At 40.9% G+C, this 22,062-nt stretch overlaps 1 protein-coding gene across 3 annotated transcripts in view; it reads right to left on the bottom strand.

The window, feature by feature from the left end:
• Window positions 1-11,223: 11,223 nt before the first annotated feature.
• The window catches only part of ARHGAP15 (Rho GTPase activating protein 15), a 320,750-nt gene continuing 309,911 nt past the window's right edge, over window positions 11,224-22,062 (bottom strand). For all 3 annotated transcript variants that reach the window (XM_064435287.1, XM_064435286.1, XM_064435288.1), the window contains one exon: window positions 11,224-12,507. In XM_064435287.1, coding sequence (XP_064291357.1) covers window positions 12,324-12,507 — 184 coding nt within the window. In that variant the 3' untranslated portion in view covers window positions 11,224-12,323. The remainder of the gene's footprint in view (window positions 12,508-22,062) is intronic.

Here is a 22,062-nt window from a genome sequence, read left to right as displayed (position 1 = left end):
GGGAACTGTAGAGCAGAAAGGGTTGGAGTACACATGGGGCCACAGGCCTATTTAAATATAGCTGGGACACCTGGAGAATGTTTGAAAAATTTCTTTTAAAGAATCTTTTATATTGTTCTTCTTTCAGTGCAGCTGGGGTCTGTAGGGATCAGGGGATTATTTTTGATACCTGTCTAAAAGAGTTATGTCTACACTGATTTCCATCCCTTGCTACTAATTAACCTTATTGTATACAGGAAACAGTCTATTTAATACCTGCATTCTTTCTGTAATGCCAAGTAAAATGAAATCTAGTGTGAAATCTAGTTAGCATTTGCCTTTTTGAAGTCATTTTTGAGTTTCCAGTCCGGGTGACTGTGACCTCAAAACTGAAAGCTATAAAATGGTCCCAATTTCAGCTCAATGGGACTTTCTTGAAGATTCCCTGTTCACCTGGACTTGCACGTGTAGTAAATTGCCCATCTTGGTGCTTAACAGTGTTTTCCCAGGAACCATCTATTTTTTGGGTCACTCAGAGCCCTGCAAAGCACATATATTCCTCCTAAGCAAAGGAGTCTCCTCCTTCCTGCTGGAAAGATCACACTTTGACTGTTTTAGTGTACAGAGACTTATAAAAATTTAAATAGCAATGGTACAACCAGATCCATTAAGGAGAACAGGGAATGATGATTTAAAAATGTCACCAACAAAGGCATGGGATGGTGAGGGGTAGCAACAGGAACTTAAACTATAAAATGGAAGGAAAAAATTGGATGCACCATATTTTAAAGGGGCTTTAAATCCTGCTGAACAACACTGGAATTGATCCTGCCTGCTCCAATATGCAGATAGAGGAGTTGTTACTGTACAGGATGGTTTCTGAAAAGAATATTCACTAAAACGGATTGTTTTTCATGTATTTGATGAGGAAATATCCCCTGGATGTTGAAAGCTTGAGCCAAGCCCTGTGGTCCTGCTTTCTCTCCAGGTCTCCGAGTGCATCCCCAGTGTCCCAAAGACAGAGTTGGATTTTTACAGGAGATTGGTTCAATTCCTTGAAGAGGACTCAGGTCAGGTGGCTGGGTCTCTCTCTTGGGGACAGGCCAGCTGCATGAACTTGGCAGTCTTTAACAACAAAATCCTGAAGAAAGGGATATAATTTAATACTGAATTTTCTTCATTTAATACCAAATGATGATATCAAGAACAAAGCTAGTCAAAACAAAGGACAAGAAGAAAAGCAAAAATAGCATTTTAATACTGACTGTACATCAGTACTGACAGCATAGATAATAAACAAAGGTTGGAAGTGGTGGTTTGATTTATTTGTTAGTATTAAAGCTTGGTGGAAGCACCAGAGGAATAGGACATTGATATCATTAGTTATCATCTATTTGGAAAGAAGGAGAAGCATTGTTTTCATTCCTGCTGGGGCTTGTCAGGCAGCTTGGCTGTTGGAAACTGGGCTTGATGGCAGAAATATAGGCTTATGGGCTTGAAGTACTGGGTGTTTGTGGGTGTCCATCCCTATGGCTAAGTGGCCACAGTGGGGATCCAGGATTTGGTTTAAGGAGTGTGAAAGGTGCCCCTGGATCCCTCTGTAAAACTGCTCCTCAAGGAATGGGATAGAATTTTTCTCATTTGCTGTTTTCCTTCAATTTCCTGTATTTTATACTTTTTTTGGTCAATAAAGCAATGTTCATTTATGCTTTTCACCATTCTCCAGAAAGCACATTTCTTTGTGCAGCCTCTCCAAAAACAACAGAAAGAATCTGACTTAACTATAAAACATTTTATCATTTTTTTTTCCTTCTGCCTTTCCTACTAAGCTCCTCTGCAAAACAGCTAGAAATTTTCATTTTCAAAACATTAGTACAGCAAATTGCCATCTTTCTGTGCACGGCATTCTCTATGTACTCATCATCTGAATGATTCCGGATCACTCTCCGGCAGCGTGAATCACAGCATGCCCTCATGCCTGCCTCTTTTTCAATTATATCTAAGAGGAAGACTGCTGGAGACCCATTTTTTCATCTTGCACAGGACCCCAAAAGTGCCAGATCTCATTTCAATATAATATTATGACAGTATGATAAAATGGATGTTAACAGGACACTGACTAATATGATCCATAGAGAAATGATAGAACAATACAATATTGGGCAGATTGTACTACTAATGTGCATTTTATAGACACAAAATTGCCTTTATAAACAGGGTTCTAAGATTTAATCCTTGCATCCTACAATCCTACTTAGTGTTCTAAGACATTCTGCAGCACTGCTGAAATTTTTTTGCATTCTTAAATGAAATATACATTTTTATTTTAGCACAGAGCTGCCTATATCACTCCCAATTTACTAATGAAACTTGGCATTCAAATGACTCATCAGCACGTACTGCAAGGCATAAAAATAGATTAATGTGGCATACGTTTCTTTACCCATAAAAACGCACCTTCATATAATCTCGGCGCTGTCTTATTCAACAGAAAGTATGTCATTTCCTTCCCCTAGCAGGTCGAGTTAAAAATGAGCTAAATGTGTGAGAAAGCCATTACTGCACTAATGAAAAGCTCGATACCGTTTGAATTTTTCATCATGGGATATTTGTTCTGTAGCACACAGCACTAATATTTACTGTCACCGGTACAGTATGCACGGTAATTAAGTTACAGTCATCAACGGGGTGGATGTTAAGCAAAGATGTTTCTGTGTGAGCTGGGATCTCTTTCGCATGTATTTCATAGAATCATAGGGTCACAGAATGGTTTGGGGTGGAAAGGATCTTAAAGCTTGTCTTGTTGCACCCCCTTTCCATGGGCAGGGACAATTTCCATTATCCCAGGCTGCTCCAAGCCCCATCCAGCCTGGCCTTGGACACTGCCAGGGATCCAGGGGCAGCCACAGCTTCTCTGGGCACCCCATGCCAGGGCCTCCCACCCTCACAGGGAAGATTTTCTTCTCAATTTCTAACCTGAGACAGTGCTTGAAGCACTTATAGGTTTGGTTGAGGAAGAGGAGAGAAAAAGGGTTAAAAATTATTTTGACATCTGATCCTCTGTATCAGTGTCTCCGTGTGCTCCTCAGACCAGAAGGATGGTAAAAGCCACCTCAGGACCTTACTGGCTAAACAGTGACTCTGTAAGAGAAATCAGTACCACAGTGACTGATTTTTTTTTTTTAGAAGATGGATCAAAGCTGAAAAATTATGCACTTGCCAAAATCGTTACTGATATGGACACTGATCTCACCTGCATCACCTGCAGTGGCAGGATGGTGCTGAGGGGTCTTTTGTTTGTTCATGGGTTGTCTGGCTACCTCCCTTTCTCTCTCATCTCTTCCCTTATTAACTTCAGAAGGATGTAATGTGAAATTAATAAAATCATTGTAGGAACAGATGGAATTCTGGCTACAGTTATAACATAGCATGAGCTTCAAGAGCAGGAAGAGCTTTTGCATCAAGCTCCAGTCTAAGGTTTTCAGGAGACTTCTTTCCATGAGCAGAGGTCTCATTGGAGGGTATCAGAAAATATGGAATGTTCCAAACTTCCAACAGCTTTTTCCTGCTGAACTGTCTATCTATTTTGACAGAGTCCTCCCATGCTCCTTTTCCTGCCACCACCAGGTGACACCTGCCCAGGTGACACCTGGGCTCGTTTTGTCAGTCTGGCCACGGGTTCCTGGAGATAAAAGTGAGACACATCTGCTGCTGTGCACGTGTACCTCTGATTTCACAGCACTGCAAGGTGGAGCTTTAAATAAGTAAATCAGAGTCGCATTCAGAGCTGTCTAAGCTTCAGGAACCTCTGGCATGTTTGTGTTCAGATGGACTTTTGACAAATCCCACTACTTCCTCACCATTAGGTGGGCACAGAAAGCCCTGAACCTGACTGAGAGGCGTCTGTCCCCTGCACTTCTGGAGTCAGCCAGTCCAAAGGGAGCAGTTTCCAACAGCACAATGATTTGCCTCCCCACCACATTATGCTTGGCAAGTGGCCTGAGACAGATGCACACTTTCTTCTTAATTAGACAGCTTTTTCCTTTCTGTCCAGTGATTTTTTCCTGGTTTCTTTCACTGGAGAGTGTCCATAGGAAAGGCAAGAAGCACAGCTTGTGACCCCTGCAGCCTTGCAAAGTGCACTTGTGTAAGGCAGAAAAAGGCATCCCAAGCTGATATGCAAATGAAAGATTCCTTCTGCACCTGGGCATGTCTGGGGTCAAATGTTCAATTCTTCTATGAATGAATCCCCAGCCACACAGGTAAGAAAAGAATTAAAAAAGGTTTTGGCCTTCACAGGGTAAAATCTAATCTGGGTAGAAACTATTTGGGATATGAAGTATGTGAGTAAATAGGAATTTCTGCATACTGGAAAAGTCTTTTAGTGCCTGAGAAGAGCCTGTAGACCCTTTGGGCATGGATCTCAAGGTTCACTTCTCTTTACTTGCTCCAAAGCAATGTTTTCCTAGCAAGTACCTACTGATGATCTTAGGGATAAATGGTGTTGCTTCCGAGGGGGAGCCTTCCTCTTTCTCAGCCTCTAAGAACATCACAGACTTCTCTAGCAGCATCTATTTCCATAATATTTTTCATCTGTTTGTACAGGTAGACTATCCACAAAACAAAATGTGTTGTTCTATAATAGGCCAGGTCATGTACAGTGGCAGAAAATGGAAGAGGAAAATTACTTTAGGCACTCTTTCCCTTCACAGAACAGAATCATAGGATGGTTTGGGTTGGAAAGGGTCTTAAAGATCATATTGTTCCAACACCCCATGCCTTAATTCATCCCATGTCCCTCTTTCCCCCTGCCATATTTGCCTAGCTTTATGAAAGTCATTTGGGAGGAAAAACTGGTTTACTGAGGGCCTGTACTGTAGGAACAGCATTTTCAAAGAAGTCTCAATTACCTGAAACACAGGCTCTGTGTGAGGTAAACATATATCACGGTAAAGAGAGTAAATAAAGAGGGTAAAATGCCTCTGGAGGGTCACCATTCCCTGGTCCTAATCACTTGATATGGGCCAGACCTGAGGGTCTGGACACACATTCCTGTTGAAGGTACCTAGAGGAGCAAAGACTCATTTGTCTCTTTTGTCCATTCCTGAGGCATCTACTTAACAAAACAAGGCTGACTTAAATCAGGAAAAATATTAGTTTGCTGTGTCAGAGTTGCTCTGTTTCTTCCAGAACATGAAGAAAGTGGTCCCTCTCCTCCCTCTCCTTTCTTACACCATGCCCAGCAGTCTCAAACAGTGAGTAACATCTTTTTCAGCTTGTGCTGAGTCTGCTGAAGCCACTTAAAAGACCCACCTTTTCAATCCATTAGCTGGAGCTGATCTACTCCATGATAAACTCTGGAGAACCAGGGGGGCTTTTCTCCCATGCCATCAGATGTAAGAACTACACCCAGGGCAGGAGAGCACAGACCCCGAAAATGCACCAGGTCTCAATTTATCCTCTCGTGTTGAATTGTCCAGTCAAGGAAATGTTTTGATTTTCAAACCCATTCTTTTTTTTTTTTTCTTCTTTTTTTCATTTTCCCCCCTCCTCCCTTTGTTTTGGGAAATGAGAAAAATATATAAAAGCAAGTTATTAATAAAACATCTATTATGCCCATGGGACAGAGGTCCTTCCGTATTGTTCAGATGGCATGTTTATTGTTGACATCTCTCTTTTCTCTGAGTATGCACAGAACCCTGAAATCCTTTTACATTTTTAATAAGATTATTTCTTTTTTTCAATCTAGTGCAAGAAAACCGCATCTGCAATATGCATAATACTCTCAAAAACTGCAGCATCACAGGGAAAGCACTGCCAATGTTTTTGGCTGTGTGCACTTCAAAGAGACACAATGTGAAAAAGAATACTACTAGAGGTCTCAGGAAGGTGTTTGCATTTTGCATCTTAGGGCATGTTTGTTTAAGGTAGTTGCCTTATTTTTTTAGTTCTCACATTTGAGGTAAAGCACATCATAAACACGAGAGGGAATTTGATTTGTTTTTCAACAAACAGAGCTCCATAAACCTGGAGTAAGTGATGTTATTGTGTTGCTTTGTCTGAACTCGGTGTCCTATGGAGCAAGGTGAGCACCAGCTCTATGTTCCTGCAGCCCTGGATGGTCTGGGGGGTGTGTGGAATCTGTGGTTCTGTGAAAATGTGGGTCCTCCAGCTGAAAAACAAGAGTCTGCACAGCATCACCCGTGTGCTTCCCCATGGGAGTGTGGGGATACAGCCCCACACTGCAGCTGTGCTGGGGGAGCTGATTCACTGTGCAGGACCCTTGTAGCAAGTTCCAAGTCTACGTCCCTGAGCTGACATCTTAAATTTGCAACAACAAAGGGTAGAAGCAGTCCCTGCTCATGCCCTGAGGGTAAAAGACTGCAAGGGGCCCAGGAACCAAGATAAGAGTTGGTTCAGGCAGGTACCAGATAGCCAGGGTTATGTGGCTGAAGCTGCTGATGGAAATTTGGAGAGCTGCAAGGTGAAGTAGCCACGAGGGAGAAAGAAGCAGCACTGGCACAGTCTCTGTATAGACAAAAATAGCATTTAATTCCCCAAATTCCCTTGTGAACCTGGTCCAGGCAATAAGGACAGTTCAGCTCTTCAGTGCAGAGCAGAAATCAGATACAAACAAGCAGCTTGATTATTTTAAGAGCTGTAAAGGGTTCAATAATGAAAATATTAAGGATCCTTCCGCCTAGGATGCTTAAAAGCTTGGTTCTAAAAGGCAGAAAAGATGCACAGAGCATCCAGTGAAAGACAGAGCAAGTTTTAAGAGGTGTGGCAGATCTTCCATTTGAGGGAAGGTTAAATTGATTAAGAGACAAATGAGAGGTGATGTGTTAGTGGTATATAGGAGAGTGAATTGCCAGGAGAGGTCAGTCAGATGATCCTATTTAGCCTTTCCCATAAATCAAGAGCAAGCAGAGTGCTATACAATGGTACTAAAAGCTAATGAATTTAAAAGTGATACAAGTAAAATATTTTCTTACATGGTGCATAATTAACCTGGGAAATTCATCAGATACCATTAAGACAAAGAGCCTAGCAGGATTAAAAATGGATAATAAGTGACAGAAACTACATAAAGACAGAACTGTATACAGGGTGTTCAGCCATTTATTTAAAACCATTTACTGCCTGGGGCTGCAAAGAAACATCCCCTGTGGGAAAGGTTGACATAACAGTGGACTTTTTCTACCTTTTTTACTGCAATGGGCAGGCTGGAGCCTAAGCAATGGGCTGGTCAAACCACTACAGTATGGTCACTTTCATTTTCCAGAGCAGAGGCCATACCACCACCTACCCCAAATTGCAACCAAAAAGCTTCTGAGATGTTTCTTTTAAAGCTTCTGAGCTTTGAGACAATATAGAAATCACTGGTAGAGAGGTGGTTGTTCCCTTTATCCACCAAAATTGCAGCCAAAAAATCTTATGGATAAGAGCTGAACACAGAAAGTGCATTTTGACAAAGGGGAGAGAAGAACTGTATGGAATTTGAGTCTATATTTTATTAACTGAAATGTGCTCTAAAACTGTGGTGTTTTGTGGATAACTACTTTGCACTCAATCTAAACTTGCAGTGTTTTATGGTCCCTCTTAAACTTGTTGACCAAAGGCTTCAACTTCCACTGAAGGTGTAAGGGGTGGCCCAGGTGTCTTGGAGGTGTGGTATCTTGGAGCCTGCTTTGCTGGGAGATGGTGGATTTCAGCAGCTTAGAAGTATTTCTGAGGGATTAAGGGCAAATTATTGAAAGTCAGAAAGCTTTGCCATGGTCAAGGCTTTGGAAGATAAATTTCATTCTGTTCTGTTGTCTCTAAGGTTACCCTGCCCTTTGCAGGGCTGAGTGCCTGCAAAACCCCAAATATCTGATTATTTGAGGTGAATTCAGGCTGCAGAATAGAAAATGTCTGTGAGGGTGGTGAGGTCCTGGCACAGTTTGCCCAGAGTGTCTGTGGACTCCACATTCCTGGAAGTCTTCAAGGCCAGGCTGGATGGAGTATGGAACAACCTGGGATAGTGGAAGGTGTCCTTGCCCAAGGCAAGGGGTTGGAATGAAGTGATTTTTAAGGTCCCTTCCAACCCAAACTATTCTATGAGTCTACTTAAAAAGGATGGGTCTGAATAAAGAGAGCACTAAAATAGAAACTTCTCTCTTGACACTTGTGTCTCTGTGTCTCAGTTTCTCACACATTTATGTGCAGTGACATTGCATCCCCAACTGTCATGTCCTGAGTATGGAATTCATCTTTATTTTGAACATTATTATTTGTTTTGTGTGAAAAAGAATCGTGAGGGCTCATGTTCTCTATCTAACACGAAGCAAATCTTTGCAACAAGGCTCTCTAAGTAAAAAGGGATATTAATTCTCACAATATTTCAGGTATGTTTGGAAGTTTGAGGTTATGGAGTGTAAAAATAACCTGGAGTGATGGCAGAGGACATTTGTTTGCTGTGATCACTCGTGGTGAATAGGCATAAGGATGAGATCCTTGCTTTAGTGGCATCCTGAAGCATTTCTTGAAGAGAAAGGTTTGGGTACAGCCTGACCTCCACAGGCCACTTTTTTGTCCCTTGATCTTTAGGGAAATGTTATTTTTTAACCCTAAGTGGGTGCTAGGAAAGGCTCCTCTGTTCTGCAAAACAACAACTACCCTGGGCTCCATTTTTGCATCCTGCAAATCCCAGGACTTGTGATTGAGACGTTCCCTGTGCTCAGCTTCCCTGTGTTCCACCTTTCCTTTCTGCAGCAGGAGCTCTGTGCAGGGCACCTGCTGTGCTGTAATAATACCTGCACCCCCAAGGCTCCTCTGCCAGCCTCCTCTGAGGATCAGCCATGTAAAATCTATACACTGCCTGATTACAGTGGTGATTGTGGGCACAACTCGCTTCCCAGCTTTCTTCCCAACTCTACCCATGGTCTGTATCCTATGTGGAAATTGATTAGCTGAACTTCTGGAGTGCCTTGGGCTGAACGACAGCCTAAGGCTCTGCTGCAGCGTGGGGTGCTTGAAAAAAAAGGCTGAGTGTTACCTGCACTGTGCTGGCAGGGAATTAAAGAACTGTTCAAATGTATGCTGCTTGCAAAAAATATGTATCTATATGCATGTACATAAAAAGAGGAATAAAGAATTGTTCAGGGGAGTTTGTCTCCTCTTTTAGCTGTAGCTCAGCAAATTAGTGTGTCTCATAATTTTTTTAGAAATCCTGCTTTGGAGTAGAAGTTCTTGAGTTAAAAACTGACAGTCTCTCACTGAAGCTTACAATTCCATATGCTGATGTTTTATCGTTATTTGAATGATAAAATTTTGTAGCTGGAAATGCCCTTTTTTGGTTCAGTTAGAGATTTATTTCTGATATCTCCTTTTACTGAATCAACCCCAGTTTTGTGCTCATGCTTCCCAGATGAGTTTGAGTAGAAGATGCTCTTCACAGGGAGAAGGTGCAGATAAACAGTGATCCTTGGACATATTTGTCTCTGATGCATTCTCAGCCTTCATTTTTCTGATCATTTACCATTAATAGCTCTTTGCTCAAAATAACTGTGGCCCTTCTCAAACTGATGCTGGCTCCTGAAAAAGAAAGGTCTTCTGCAAGTCTAATTTAGACTTGCTAAAAATTTAGCAGAGTTTGAGCAGAACTGCTACCAAGTGATAGTGAATATTCCAATAAGCAACAATTGGAGGAGCAATGTGGTGGTGATACAGGCTCAACAAATTGCAAAACTTGGACACTTCTGGGATTTAGAAATGTTTATGTCCAGCAACAAGAGTCTGTCAGTGTCCTGGGCTGTGAGCTTGGGTAATAAAGAGCAAACTGCCTGAGCAGGAGGAGAAAAAAACCCTGCTTCGCGTAAGGCTTGAACTTTTTTTTTTTTTTTTTTGCCACTCTTTTATCCTTCTGGTTTCTGCTGATGGCAGGGCCTGAAGGGCTGGCTCTTTGACTAATGGTTGAGTCAGTAATTTTTCCCATTAAATTAATGTATGTATTAAGAGAGACAGGAAGAATTGGTCTCTTGGGGAAGGAAGCAGCTTGGTAGCAAGGCATGGCCATTCCTTTGTGTTGTCGGGATGAGAAAGGAAAGGCATCTGCTACAGGCTCTGGATTTATACACTCCTCTGGTGAGAGCCACTTGTGTCCCCCCAGATTGTCTGCCCACAGCCAGGCTGCAATTTAACAGAGCATTTAGCAGAGCAGTCAGCACTTTTGTACAATGTTCGTGTAAGGAACCCTTCAAACCCAAAGAAAGGCTCGTGTGTCCGAAAGTTTCCTTGATTTTTTTTCCCCCCTTTAAAGCAGTTGATCTTAAGAGAGATATGGTGCATTTCATAAGCCTTGTCTTACAAAAACAAGACAAGAGGAGTTTCCATGTTCCGAAGACAGCCTGAAAGAAGATTAATTAATTAATTAAGAATCTTTTCTTCTGAGTGCAACAGGCTCCAAGTAACAAGTGAACTTTTCATTTCCAGTAATAGCAGAAATTACTTCAATAGCATGATTGTGAGCACCCGTGGGGCCATAATGTGAATGGTCTTTATTAAGGAATAGACTGAACTTCTGACTATCTTTCTTCCAGTCATTTCCACAGGCCATAAACAGCGCCTGGTTTGTTGCTATTAAAAGAGTCTATAGATGATGATCCTGAAAAGCATCACTGTTTACGTACTCATGGCTTGACATTAACATGAAAAATATTTTCTTGAACATAAAGTGAATTTGGGTTCTCCAGTACATTATAGTTTTGTTCAGAAGTTATTCGACTGGATATTTGATATGAGGGAGATTTTGTTTGGTTTTGTGTTTTTAATTACTGGTCACTACCCCTCTGTTTTTGCTTGATTTTCCAAACATGTGAGCAGTCAGAAAAACCATCTCAGGGGCAGTTTTTATGCTTTCTTGGTGTTGTTTTCTGCTTGTGTTAATACCTGATGAAAGAGCCTGGTCTTAGTTAATGATCAGGCCTCATTATATATTTGTTTCCATAAATGACCACTCCAAGGAGTGACCTTTCCTGAATTACATGGAATTTTGCACAACAATTCTGAGTAAAAACTGAAGCAGCCCATGATCTGCTGAGGTGATATTGAAGACATATCTCTCATGCACAGCAGACCTATGCATTAATCCTATGTTTTGGGGTCTTTAATTGCTTTAAATATTTGCTTCTGGATCTGTGTTTCACACATCTTATTTACATGGTTTATTTTTCATTTTATGAACAAATCGATAACCAGACAGACTCTTTACCACACTGGATTAGTTTTATTTATTCTCTTTGAACTTGATTAAAAAGCTGTCAAACATAAGTCTACATTTTATCAGCAGAATACTTTTACAAAACAGGGTAGGAGATGTGTATAGCTGGAAACATACATTTCAAAATGAAACAATATTTGATATATTCTAGACAGTTACCCTTTTGTTTATCCATGACAACTGAAACTAACCATCAAATGCATAAATTGATTCAAGTCTAGCCAAGTAATCCTAAGGGCATATGAAAAGGCTTTTTTTTTAAAGTTCTTTCTAGATGAATTTAATGTAGTTCACCAATAAAGCATCCTCAGGAGCACAATACAAATGCTACAGAACATGAGATAGCTGGGGAAAGCGGGCAGATGTACAGTGTGATGAAGAATCAAAATGGATGTTACATTAAAATGAGCAGTCATGCAATGTCTTCATTTCATGTACTGCGTTTAAGTAAAAATGCCAAAGTTCCAATTCCATTTTTAATTTCTTTTAGGCACTGTTATGCAAATGGTGACATTCTCATTTTGTTTGTGTTTGTTTATTTTATTTGTTTAAAAGCATTAAATGCAATTTTTTTTCCAGCTCTTGGGGTAGACAAATGAGTATTCATCATGTCTTTAATTTTCAACGTATATCAAAGAGAAAGGTAAATTATACTCAGATTAGCTATGAATGATCTCGTGTCACTGCTTTAATTCATTGCTTTAAATATACATACTTTAATCTGTTTTCCACAAACCTCCTCAATTATTATCTGTCTTTCTGTGCCATTGCATATGTTGGTAAACAGCATTTTCTATGGTCTAGGGCCATATGCTGTATGCTCAGCTTGCAGAAAAAGTGACACTTGGAGTGCTAGCATAATGAAACTCTCAAAGGGTTAATGCAGAATACATATAGGCAAATGTTGACAATATTTTTTATTCCAATGTTTGAAAATTAGACACAAAATCATCATTAAGTTTGCACAAAATGAGGCATCTGTCACTTGAAAGAAAAAGAAATATTTCAGAAATATGTTTACAGAAATGTAAAAATATTAGACATCAAGACAGATGTGAACGTTTTCAATAACAGGCCCTGTCTGTCAGTCTTCCTCCGAGCCGAAGATCTTGCTGTACTCGCTCAGCATAAGTTCAACTATCTGATTTTGGTACAGCATGTGGACTGCCATGTTCCCTGTCTCCTTTTCAGGTCTCAGGAGTGTTGGTCCAAACACAATTCCTAAGCTCTGTGTTGACATAAGATTCACGGATTCCTTGGCTGCTATCCTGTTGACAAAAGGAAAGAACTGGTTAAAAAAGAAGGGTGTCAGAGGAGTCACTGTTGCTCTTGAAGCACACAGAGGCACTTTTAAAATGTTTCTCCTGAGAGGGGTGTTTGTTTGGTTAACTTATCCAGAAGAAAGAAAACAGGGAGGGAAGAGAAATTTCTGCCAGTGTGACAAACAAGGAAAGGAGGGGTTTTGTAGTGCCAGGGAGAAGACTCCCTGCTTGCCTTAACATGGTCTCCAGCACTGAAAGAGTTGTGAAAACCAAAAAAAAAAGCCCCTTAATATAGGGCTCATATGAAACACATTCCTTCTGCTAATTTAAATCCAATAAAGTGAGTATGGTCTGAAATGGATTGTGAAATTTATGTAACTAAAGACTTTTGCATGCCTTATCCTGACACAAAGTTTCTTGAAAGACACAGAGACCACATACCTTAATGAGATGACTTAGAAAATAATGGTAGGGATTATAACCTTTGATATCTTTATTACCCACAAAATTACAAGAGAAGGACTATTATTATTAAAAGTTGATCTTGTGTCTATATTAAGACTTAATATTCCTGTGGAAAGGGCATTAAGGATGGAGAAGTCTGGTCTAAGAACAGTACAGGTTTAATGGATGGAGTTTAGGTGGGAAGTTTGGCATAAATCTCTGTGGTGGTGAGTACAGACTAAGTAGAAATCCATTTCCCTCAACCCTCCAGAATATATTATGTATCCTAGGGTTGGAAAGACTAGTAAATGAAGACACATATTTTATAAATAAATTGCACAGCTCCACCAAGGAATGCAAACTAAATGTAGCTTTATTATGTAAATGTTTGAATTTATGGATGCCTCCTTAACCTGCTAGTTTTAACTTAAGTATTCCAAGTGGATTGTTGAAGCCAAGTTCTGCTTTCCCCCCTTCTCTGCCATTGTCACTCATTTACCTTTTCAAAATTCAGACAGCCATTTAAAAGCCATCACAGCTGTCTCTGTTTTCCCATACCTGTTGCTGAACTTATAGCAAGCCACACTATAAGGGAAAGAAACTTTGTGAGACCTAATGGCTCCAGGCACTCAAAAAAGTGTTTCTTTTATATCGGTGGGTGGGTCACACAGCAAAAAGCATCTCTTGTGGATTTGTGCCAATCTCATCGTTTACCACATTCCTGGAGCATCAACACTCATGCTTTTTTCCCTGTGTATAAATAGGAAGAATTACTTCTGCTTCATGCTAGTAACCGTGGTGTCCATTGCACAAAACACTCTCCATATGGCACTAATCAGATTGGCTTAACTATTAGTTTCTTAAAATATAGCATCTTCATTAAATTTTTTTAAAAAATTAATTATCTTTCCTCTGTGGTAATATTAATATATCATCTCTTCTCTTAGGAGTTCAGAAAGTCTCAAAAGTTAGAAGTTTTGTTGCCAAGCGACTGCGTGGGCTTCTGATGGATGTCACACATCTTTATCACAATTAAAAATGTTACAGAGGTGACGAGATTGTTTTGCTTCATGCCACTTATGCAGAGGCATGTACAGACAGCTTGGGGACCTCTCCAGAAGAGAGACTCAGTTTCTGTTGAGCTTGTTATGTGGTAAAAGTTGGAGACTTCATAAGGTATTTGGAGATGACATCAACAGGAGTAGAGATGCATGTTCACTGCAGGGGGAAATTCAGCAGCTTTGTCTTGGGTAACTGCAGAAATAATCAATTTAGCAGCATCAGCCATAGCTTTGAGACAAGAGGGTGTTGATGATGGAGAGCATTGATGGAGCTGGAGGAGAAGCCCCTTGCAGGGAGAAGGAAGCAATGGACCATGGATGAGCAGAATCAGGGTGAAGAAGTGCGGCAACAGAGCCGAGTTTACTGAAGGGATGGGGTGGGGGGACTGCCTTCCTTTGTCTGTAAAATGTGGAGCAAGGTGTTGAGACCCCATGTTCCTGATGGGGACAAGAAAATGGAAGATGCATGGCCAACCCTTCTGCTTTTGCTTGACATCTTTCTGAAGGAGAATAATTTTCCTGGTTTGTCCTGGAAATTCCATCCTTCTCATGCCATCCTGGCAAAGTCCAGGCATGATAACATTTCCCAGCAATCAGGAGGTGGGGCTGTGGCATGAGGCAATGGAGGCTGTGCGTGGTGTGTGTTGGTGATGGAGAGAAACTGACTGTGGCTCATCAGTAATGTGGCATTAAGAAAATTTGTGAAAATTTGGGTTCTCTGACTTTAATGCTAGAATAAGTAGTACTGTATTGAGAAAGTGTCTTGAATCCTTGGCATAACAATGTAGTTTCACTTGTTTTCACCATAATAACAAAAAAAACCCATTAAGGAGTGAATTTGGAAACATGGAAAGTCTGAATAGTTAAATAATATGTGGTAAAACACAGTACTGAAGAAGTAGAAGGAAGGAATTCAATCCACCCTGAATAGAATAATTATAAGTTTTGGACTTTATGTCTTTTTGGATTACAAACATTTACCAAAGACATTCTACAACTGATATTTTTATCATCACTCCACAAAAGAAGTCAGTGCAAACCAAAATAAAACATGCACACATCATTCTATTACTATAGCTACTAGGTTAAATTGAGCTGTTAAAAGTGAAAATATTGAAAAAAATGGGCAAGAATTATTTTTTTGGCAAGAAAAAGAGCAGAATGACACACCATTTTCAACATAAAGAGTGAAAGGAAATGCCAGAGGTACTTTTTGTCAAGACCAAATGAAAGGAGCAATGATCCATCAATTTAAGGTTATTTTAGAAACAATCTATAATCCGGTGCCACAGATGTTGGAACCATATCAAGAAATTGTTGGGTGCTATGCTGCTCAAGATTATTTCTTTTCTTTCCTCCAAAATAACCAAGCCTCAAGAATGTCTTCAGTCTTTAAAATCAGAAGTCAGGAGAAAGGCAGAAAATAAAGTTCTCACTATTAATAGTAATGAAACTAATGATGAATTAAAACAGCAGAAGTGTATGATAGGAGGGCTGTAGTGTCAATGGCAGATATATAAGGAAAAATACTTGGAATTTATGCTTTGGCTGTTGCCAAGGCAACTGCAAGCTGGAAAACATGTGACAGAGAGCAGGGCAAGCCTACAGCTAAGAGGGTCATTGTATGGTGACTTGGCTCTCTAGTTCCATTAAACCTACACTTTTCAAACTCTCTAAATAAAATCATTATTAATTTTGACGTTTGGAAAGCACACTGGATTATTGCTCCAAACACAGTAGGTGTTAGGAAATGTTCTTCATCCATTTTTACTTTCTAGTAACTGCTGTGGAGGAGAAAGTGTTTCCACAGTGACTCTGACTCCTCAACATCTTAATATTCCAATTGCACATAAAACACTGGGGAATTCAGTGTAGTTAGGGAGGAAAATCCCATTGGAAAGGACACTGTTTTACTGTAGGCTGGAGAGTGTTGGAGGGTAGAGCCAGCTGCTTTGAGAACTGCTCACTTTTACTTTCTTATCCTTTTCCAGCCTAGAAGGATTTAATTTTGCTCAATGTCAGGGGTATTTCTACCCTTAGCAGAACTGGTTTTAGCCATGCCTGGTATTCTTTCACTGTTTTAAATTATATTTAAGGGTAACTTTTCAATAGGACAATCCTGTTATTCTTCCACGAACTGGTAATATAGACTGTGATTAAAGGACAGCACATTACAAAATGAGGGGGTCAGAAGAGTAAGAAGGGGTCACTTGGTATGAGGTTATGGGCTAGAATGGCAGGTGTAGGAAATGCCATCTTCTGAATTCAGTGGAGGACAGAGGGATAAAATGAGGTTTTGATCTTATCAGAATCCTGCCCTCCAGTTATGCACAGTATTTGTGTTCACTATGGAAGTCTGCTACTAGGGACAGAAACCAAGACCAACACATAGGCAAGAGAGATTAAAGATAAAAAGGAATAAATGGAACTCCACCAAAAAGATTAAAAATGCTGTATTTGTGTCATCTCTTCTCTCGGTACAGGAAGTAACCTTATGGAATTAGGACCCAGCTCCTCTCTGAGTGGGGTATTCCATGCAGCCCATTTGGGTGGGTTTTGTGGCTTTGCTAAACTGTGCTGGCAACCACTGTCATAGCCAGTGTTGCCCATCCTGATGGATGATGGGACTGATTTGAAATGTAAGTTCCTGTGAACTGCCTTAATAGGTCAAAGTGTGTGCCTCCCATTGATTCACTTTGCCAATAATTATCCTGAAATTAGCCAGTATCTCTTTCCTATCTATTCTCAGGCATATGCAAATGTAATGTTGTAGCTTAAGGACTTGGCCCTGGTAAGGGCTCAGCTGCCTTCAGCTCTCCCCAGCAATAATTTTGTTAACAGGCCTCTTCACTGCACTGGTACAGGCCAGTTTTTATGCAGCAGCTTTCTGACTTCTGGTATTGCAGAGCTCCCAGTCAATTTGTTAAAATTTGTCTCTTATGATGAACAGCTTTCAGCTCAACATTTTACGCTCCTCTCCTTCCCAAATGCTGGTTCACAGGAGTTAAAAAATAACAGGTATTACATACTTTGCTTTAGAGACAAGACATTTGGGAAAGAATCATCCAACCTTGAAATAAAATCTTTATTGAAAGCAATTCTACATCCATGCCAGTCAGATACATTGTATGATCAGAGGAGGTGTCCCAGGGGAAAGCTCAGTGCTGTAGACAGGGTTGATTACTTGGACCTCCTGTCAGTTCTTAACTCATTGACAGTGGCTGAGACATTCAGTACAACTTTGTTTTCTTTATTTGGAAGTAAAGTTAATATACTTACCTTAACTGTGCCAAATGTACTGGAAAATAACCTGATAATAAAACGTACCGTCCTAGGAAGTGATAATGTCTGTGTGTGTATAAGCACATTTTCGCAGGGCTTTTGCAGCTGGGCTTTTCAGTGTTAGGAAGGAACCACAGCTATAACACGAAGCACAGATAACCTAAACTATCAGGTTTTTTTCCCCAACATATTTCTATTTCGTTTAAGGCCTGTTACACACTTTCCAGAGATACAGCATAGCACAGCCACAGCATTTTCTGTCATCAATTTATTTCAGTTCAGTTGCAGTCGTTGTTTCTTGGGAAGAACCTGAGTGGGTTTTGGTACTAAAAAGACAAGTGAATTTCAGCTTTGAGAGTCCTCTTAAAGTACAAGCAACAATGGGGGTCCTATAACAGATCAAAACCTTGCAGAGATATCCATACCCAGCTGGATACACCAGTTGAGGAGAGAAACCAAAATACACACATCGTGGAGGAAGAGGGCAGGGCCTGTGCATTACTTAACTCCATCCTGGGAAACTTATGGAAGTAACTGGTGGTAAGGGAGTCTCTGATACCACAAACTCTATTTGTGTAAACTGTTCACTTCCTTACACTGCTACATAGATAAACTTCAAATTCAGCATTAAATTAATGTTCTTGATATTTTATGAATGCAGGCTAAACCTCTTTATTTTCTGTGTCCTGGCTGTATGGGTGATTTGCTCAGGTGCATTGCAGTGGCATTCACCAGCTGGTGAAGCTACGCAGATGCAAACATCATCAGTGGAGTCCTCAGCTTGTGAGATCTGCACTCTGTGATGGGAACAGGGAGATTTTGGTGTGTATGGAACTGAGACCTGTGGCTTCTGCTTATAGAGGAGCTCCAAAACAGTACAATGACTGTCCTTTTCGAAATGTGCCATGGGGTTTCCTCTGCAACAAATAAGTACAACTCAGGGCTCACTGTGCACTAATAGTTTTAAGCTAGTTGCATTTAGCTGTGTAAAACATGAAGGCATTTTAAATCCCTGTTTGTTCCATAGGTAGAATTTGAAACAATAGATAGGCTGGTAATAGAGAAACCAGGTCATGGTGTAGGATATGTTACAAGAGGGGTCAGAAATAGTTCAGACATACTTAAGAGCTTGCTTTTGCTGAAAATAGCCTCGATGGCTCCTGGCCTACAGAAACTCCATAGGCTTCCTGTGCTCTGCAGCTGTGGGTTCGTGTTACAGCACTTTGGGAAAAATCCCTTCTCTTCAGTTGCTCTGGGATACAAGAACGAGCACTTGATGCTGTCTTCCTCCACAGACTAGGGTTTAAATGTGACCATTGGGTGGCTATATATAGTACCTGGACAGCTGACAGGGCCCTGGTGGAGAATGGGCTTCCTCAGGGGATCCCCCGCATATCTCACAGCACGAGCCCTTCCCTGGATAAACTGCCTTGGAGCCTGGCCCTAAATGAGAATAACTAAACTAACTCCACACATTGCTTCACAGTTGGCTGAATAGACTGTGAAAAGCTGAGGAAAGGCATTTATTCTGGCTTAGCCTGGTTTAATAAGAGAACAGTTAAAAATAAAGTCTCCTCAGCGCTGGGTGAACTTTGCCTCCCATGCGACAACCCTGCAGAAGAGCATGTGGGCTCTTGCCTTTGCACACACCTCACAGAATGTCTGTCTGGTGGAGAAAGACTTTATCTTCTGGGTGGCTGAGGAGAGCATGTAAAAACACATTTGGGTATCTAAAGTTACTGCAGGCTCTACAGGGGCTTCATTCAGGAAAGTGCTTTGGAGAAGTCCTGCTTGTTCTTCTGCACAAGGGGAGGTGCTCCTGCTCCACTGAGGAACTGTGAGGGGGTTAAGAGTTTATCTGCACCTCAGCCTTGGGATTTTTTGTTTTTCTGGACATCTTCTGAGTCACAGAAGCTCCACAAGCAGGAGGTGCACACTGGTGCGTGGACAGCAAGGGCAGGTGAACCTATCACCACATTGTGGCTCCACCAAAGACCTTGGTATGGGCAAAGGATCAGATCCCACACCCCCAAAACAAATTGTATCAAAGAGATGGATTCAATATCTTTCCACAAAATCTTCCCCATTACTAAAATTCCAGGCCTCTGTTTTGGAAAACTGATCAAACGGGGTGACCTGCTAGGTTCTTCCATTTACTGGCAGCCAGCACTCTGTCCTCCCAGTTTGGCTTGGGTTTTAATTTTTTGTGGTGAATTCAAACTGGTTCTGACTGGTGCTCTGAAGGACAGATCTCTCTCCTCCATGTTGCTGTTGTGCCTGCAGTTTGCCTGTTTGGGCACAGCTTTTGTTAGGAGTCAGCTGAAGGCCGTGAACTTCCCCAAGGAGCATCCTGGACTCCTCTGCCTGCAGCTCTGTGCACAAGGCATTAATTTCTGCCTTCTTTTGTACCCCTGTAGCAGAAAATTAAGCTCAAACAAGAGCAAATCCCTGCCCAAAAACCACACAGGCACTGTGAGCACGAGCCTGTCTTTGGGGAGGGGATGGGAGACAGCAAAACCCCCTGTGGCAGATGTTGGGCAGATGCTGATGTACTTCTTATAGGTGTTTGGATAGTAGAGTGATAAAGGCAGTGTGAGACTACATAGAATAATAAGAGTTCAGACAGAAGTATATCACCTTAATGCCTAAAATGTATTTTTTGCTGGTGGTGTAACTTCTGCTTGCTTGATATTTTTAAAATTTATTTTTAATTCTACTTCTGATATATTTTTTTTTTCTCCAGAACAACTAGCTTGTTGTGAAGACCAACCTGTTATAGTTTCTAAATTTGTGTGATTTTGTGGCCTGTGTGGTTCAGAAGGCAACAGATAGTTTTAAATAAATAAAGCTTTAACTCTTTAAATTGCTTAAATATTTTTGTTCAAGAATGCCCAAAGCTTTCTTGTAACATTACAAATAAAAAGCAGTTAGTAACAATCTCGCTTAAATCATGAATTGTAAATATAGAACCTTTATCATCAGCACAGCACATCCAAAAATGTCTTTGTAAAATAAATCAAATTATATGAGTTAATTGATTCCAGGCAACATCAGCAACTGCAGGTGGAAACTGAATAACAGGATGTTTATTAATGAGGGACTATTAATCAAAATTGACAATATCAATTCCTGTTTCTTTTATTTGAATTCTACCTGCAAAATCCATGGACATACTCAGTGGATTTTAAAATAAAAATTTAAAAGTAAAGAAAATGCTGACATGTGGGATTTTAGCTTTAGATGTAGGGCTATTTGTTTAAACAGCAAAAGGATATCCTAAATCCAATTTGACAGGCAATGCCAAAGATGCCAGTGGTAATTAATTAGCACTTAATTTAGACCACAGAACAACAGGATATGGAATTGGTGCTCAGTGCCATTTCCCCTTAGGCTTCATCTCATGAGGGTCAGGAGTATGGCTGTTGCATTGAAGGTCAGTAAATAAATTGGGGGAACACATTGACACTGGACTTTTCATGATAGATATCCTTCACCCTTATTGCTGCCTCTGGCTATGGCTGATGAGAAAAGGACTGCAATTGTTCTGTGAAGAATGTTGTGGTGCCCAGGCTCGAGTGGAGCAAGGTGGTGCCTGAGCTCAGGAGCCCAACAGCCACTGTGCTGGCAGAGAAATGCCCCAGCTCTGTGCCTGGCTGGAAATAAACTCCTGACTGTAGCACAGAAAGCTTGAGGAACTCTGACAGGCGAGAAAATTCACTTTAAAAGCAGCCCTTAAGTTTGCTAGATTTGTGAGCTTAGCTTTAGATTAAGCATAATTAAAATCAAGGGAAGATTTTAAAGTGAGGTTAGAAAGTAGGTCAGCAAGGGAAAAAACACGTTTCCTTATTATCCTCTTGTCTTTGTCTTAATAATATTTGGTGCTCCTCCATAGAGCTAAAGGCTCTTAATAAAGGTGGATTAATGTTATTAACAGCATTGTTTCCTGATGGGGACACCGAGGCTTTGATGTGCTTAATGATGGACAAACAGAAAGTAAAGGGTAAAAAATACCAGAGCCACCAGCTCTGGTTTGTACCTCAGTGACAGAAGCCACTCTGAGCAGCACACCCAGAGCAGAGGGGATATGGAAAACACACAGGAGACCCTCTGTCCCTTCTTCCCAGAGGCACATCAACTGCATCCTTTGGTTGAGATTTAGTCACATGAAAGGTAGAAAGATGATGAGACTCTGTATTATAATTTAATCCTCCTGCTTCCAGTAAAATTAGTGCATTTGTCAGACACTTCCATGCTCTCTCTTCCTGTAATCTCTGCCTTTCAAGGGAGGGCCTCAGGTGGAAGGTGCCAGCACTGCCACAGGTATGCAGTGATGTTACAGCTTTCTAAAATCACTTCCCACAAACTGTACCTAACTATGCCTAAGTAGTGCAGTTCCCTATGTCCCACAGGGTGCTGAACAATGGGAGCTTCAATATTTACAGCAGGGTGGCTCTGGTTGCTCATCCCAGCTGCACTCCACTGGCACAGTTTTATGCCCTTGGTACCCTGAAGGGCTGTCTGCATCGCTACATCACAAAAACACTGAGTTAGGCAGCAGTTTCTGCTCAGAAAATGTATTTTGGAAGCCCCAGGTTAAGAGTTATTTTAACTTTCACTTCATCACATCCTTTGCAGCATCTCTCTCTGGGCAGTGAGTGAAATTTTGATTACTCTGAAAGTCACTGACAAAAATCCCAGAAACTGGACGCCACAGTGGAGTCAGAATTTCACCTCATATGAGCTTAACTTTTCTCATTTTGGATGATATCTACTT

Source organism: Passer domesticus, chromosome 10, assembly GCF_036417665.1.
Source record: "Passer domesticus isolate bPasDom1 chromosome 10, bPasDom1.hap1, whole genome shotgun sequence".
Taxonomy (NCBI): Eukaryota; Metazoa; Chordata; class Aves; order Passeriformes; family Passeridae; genus Passer; species Passer domesticus.
Note: the sequence above shows the minus strand (reverse complement) of the source record. Positions and strands in the feature narration are given on the sequence as shown.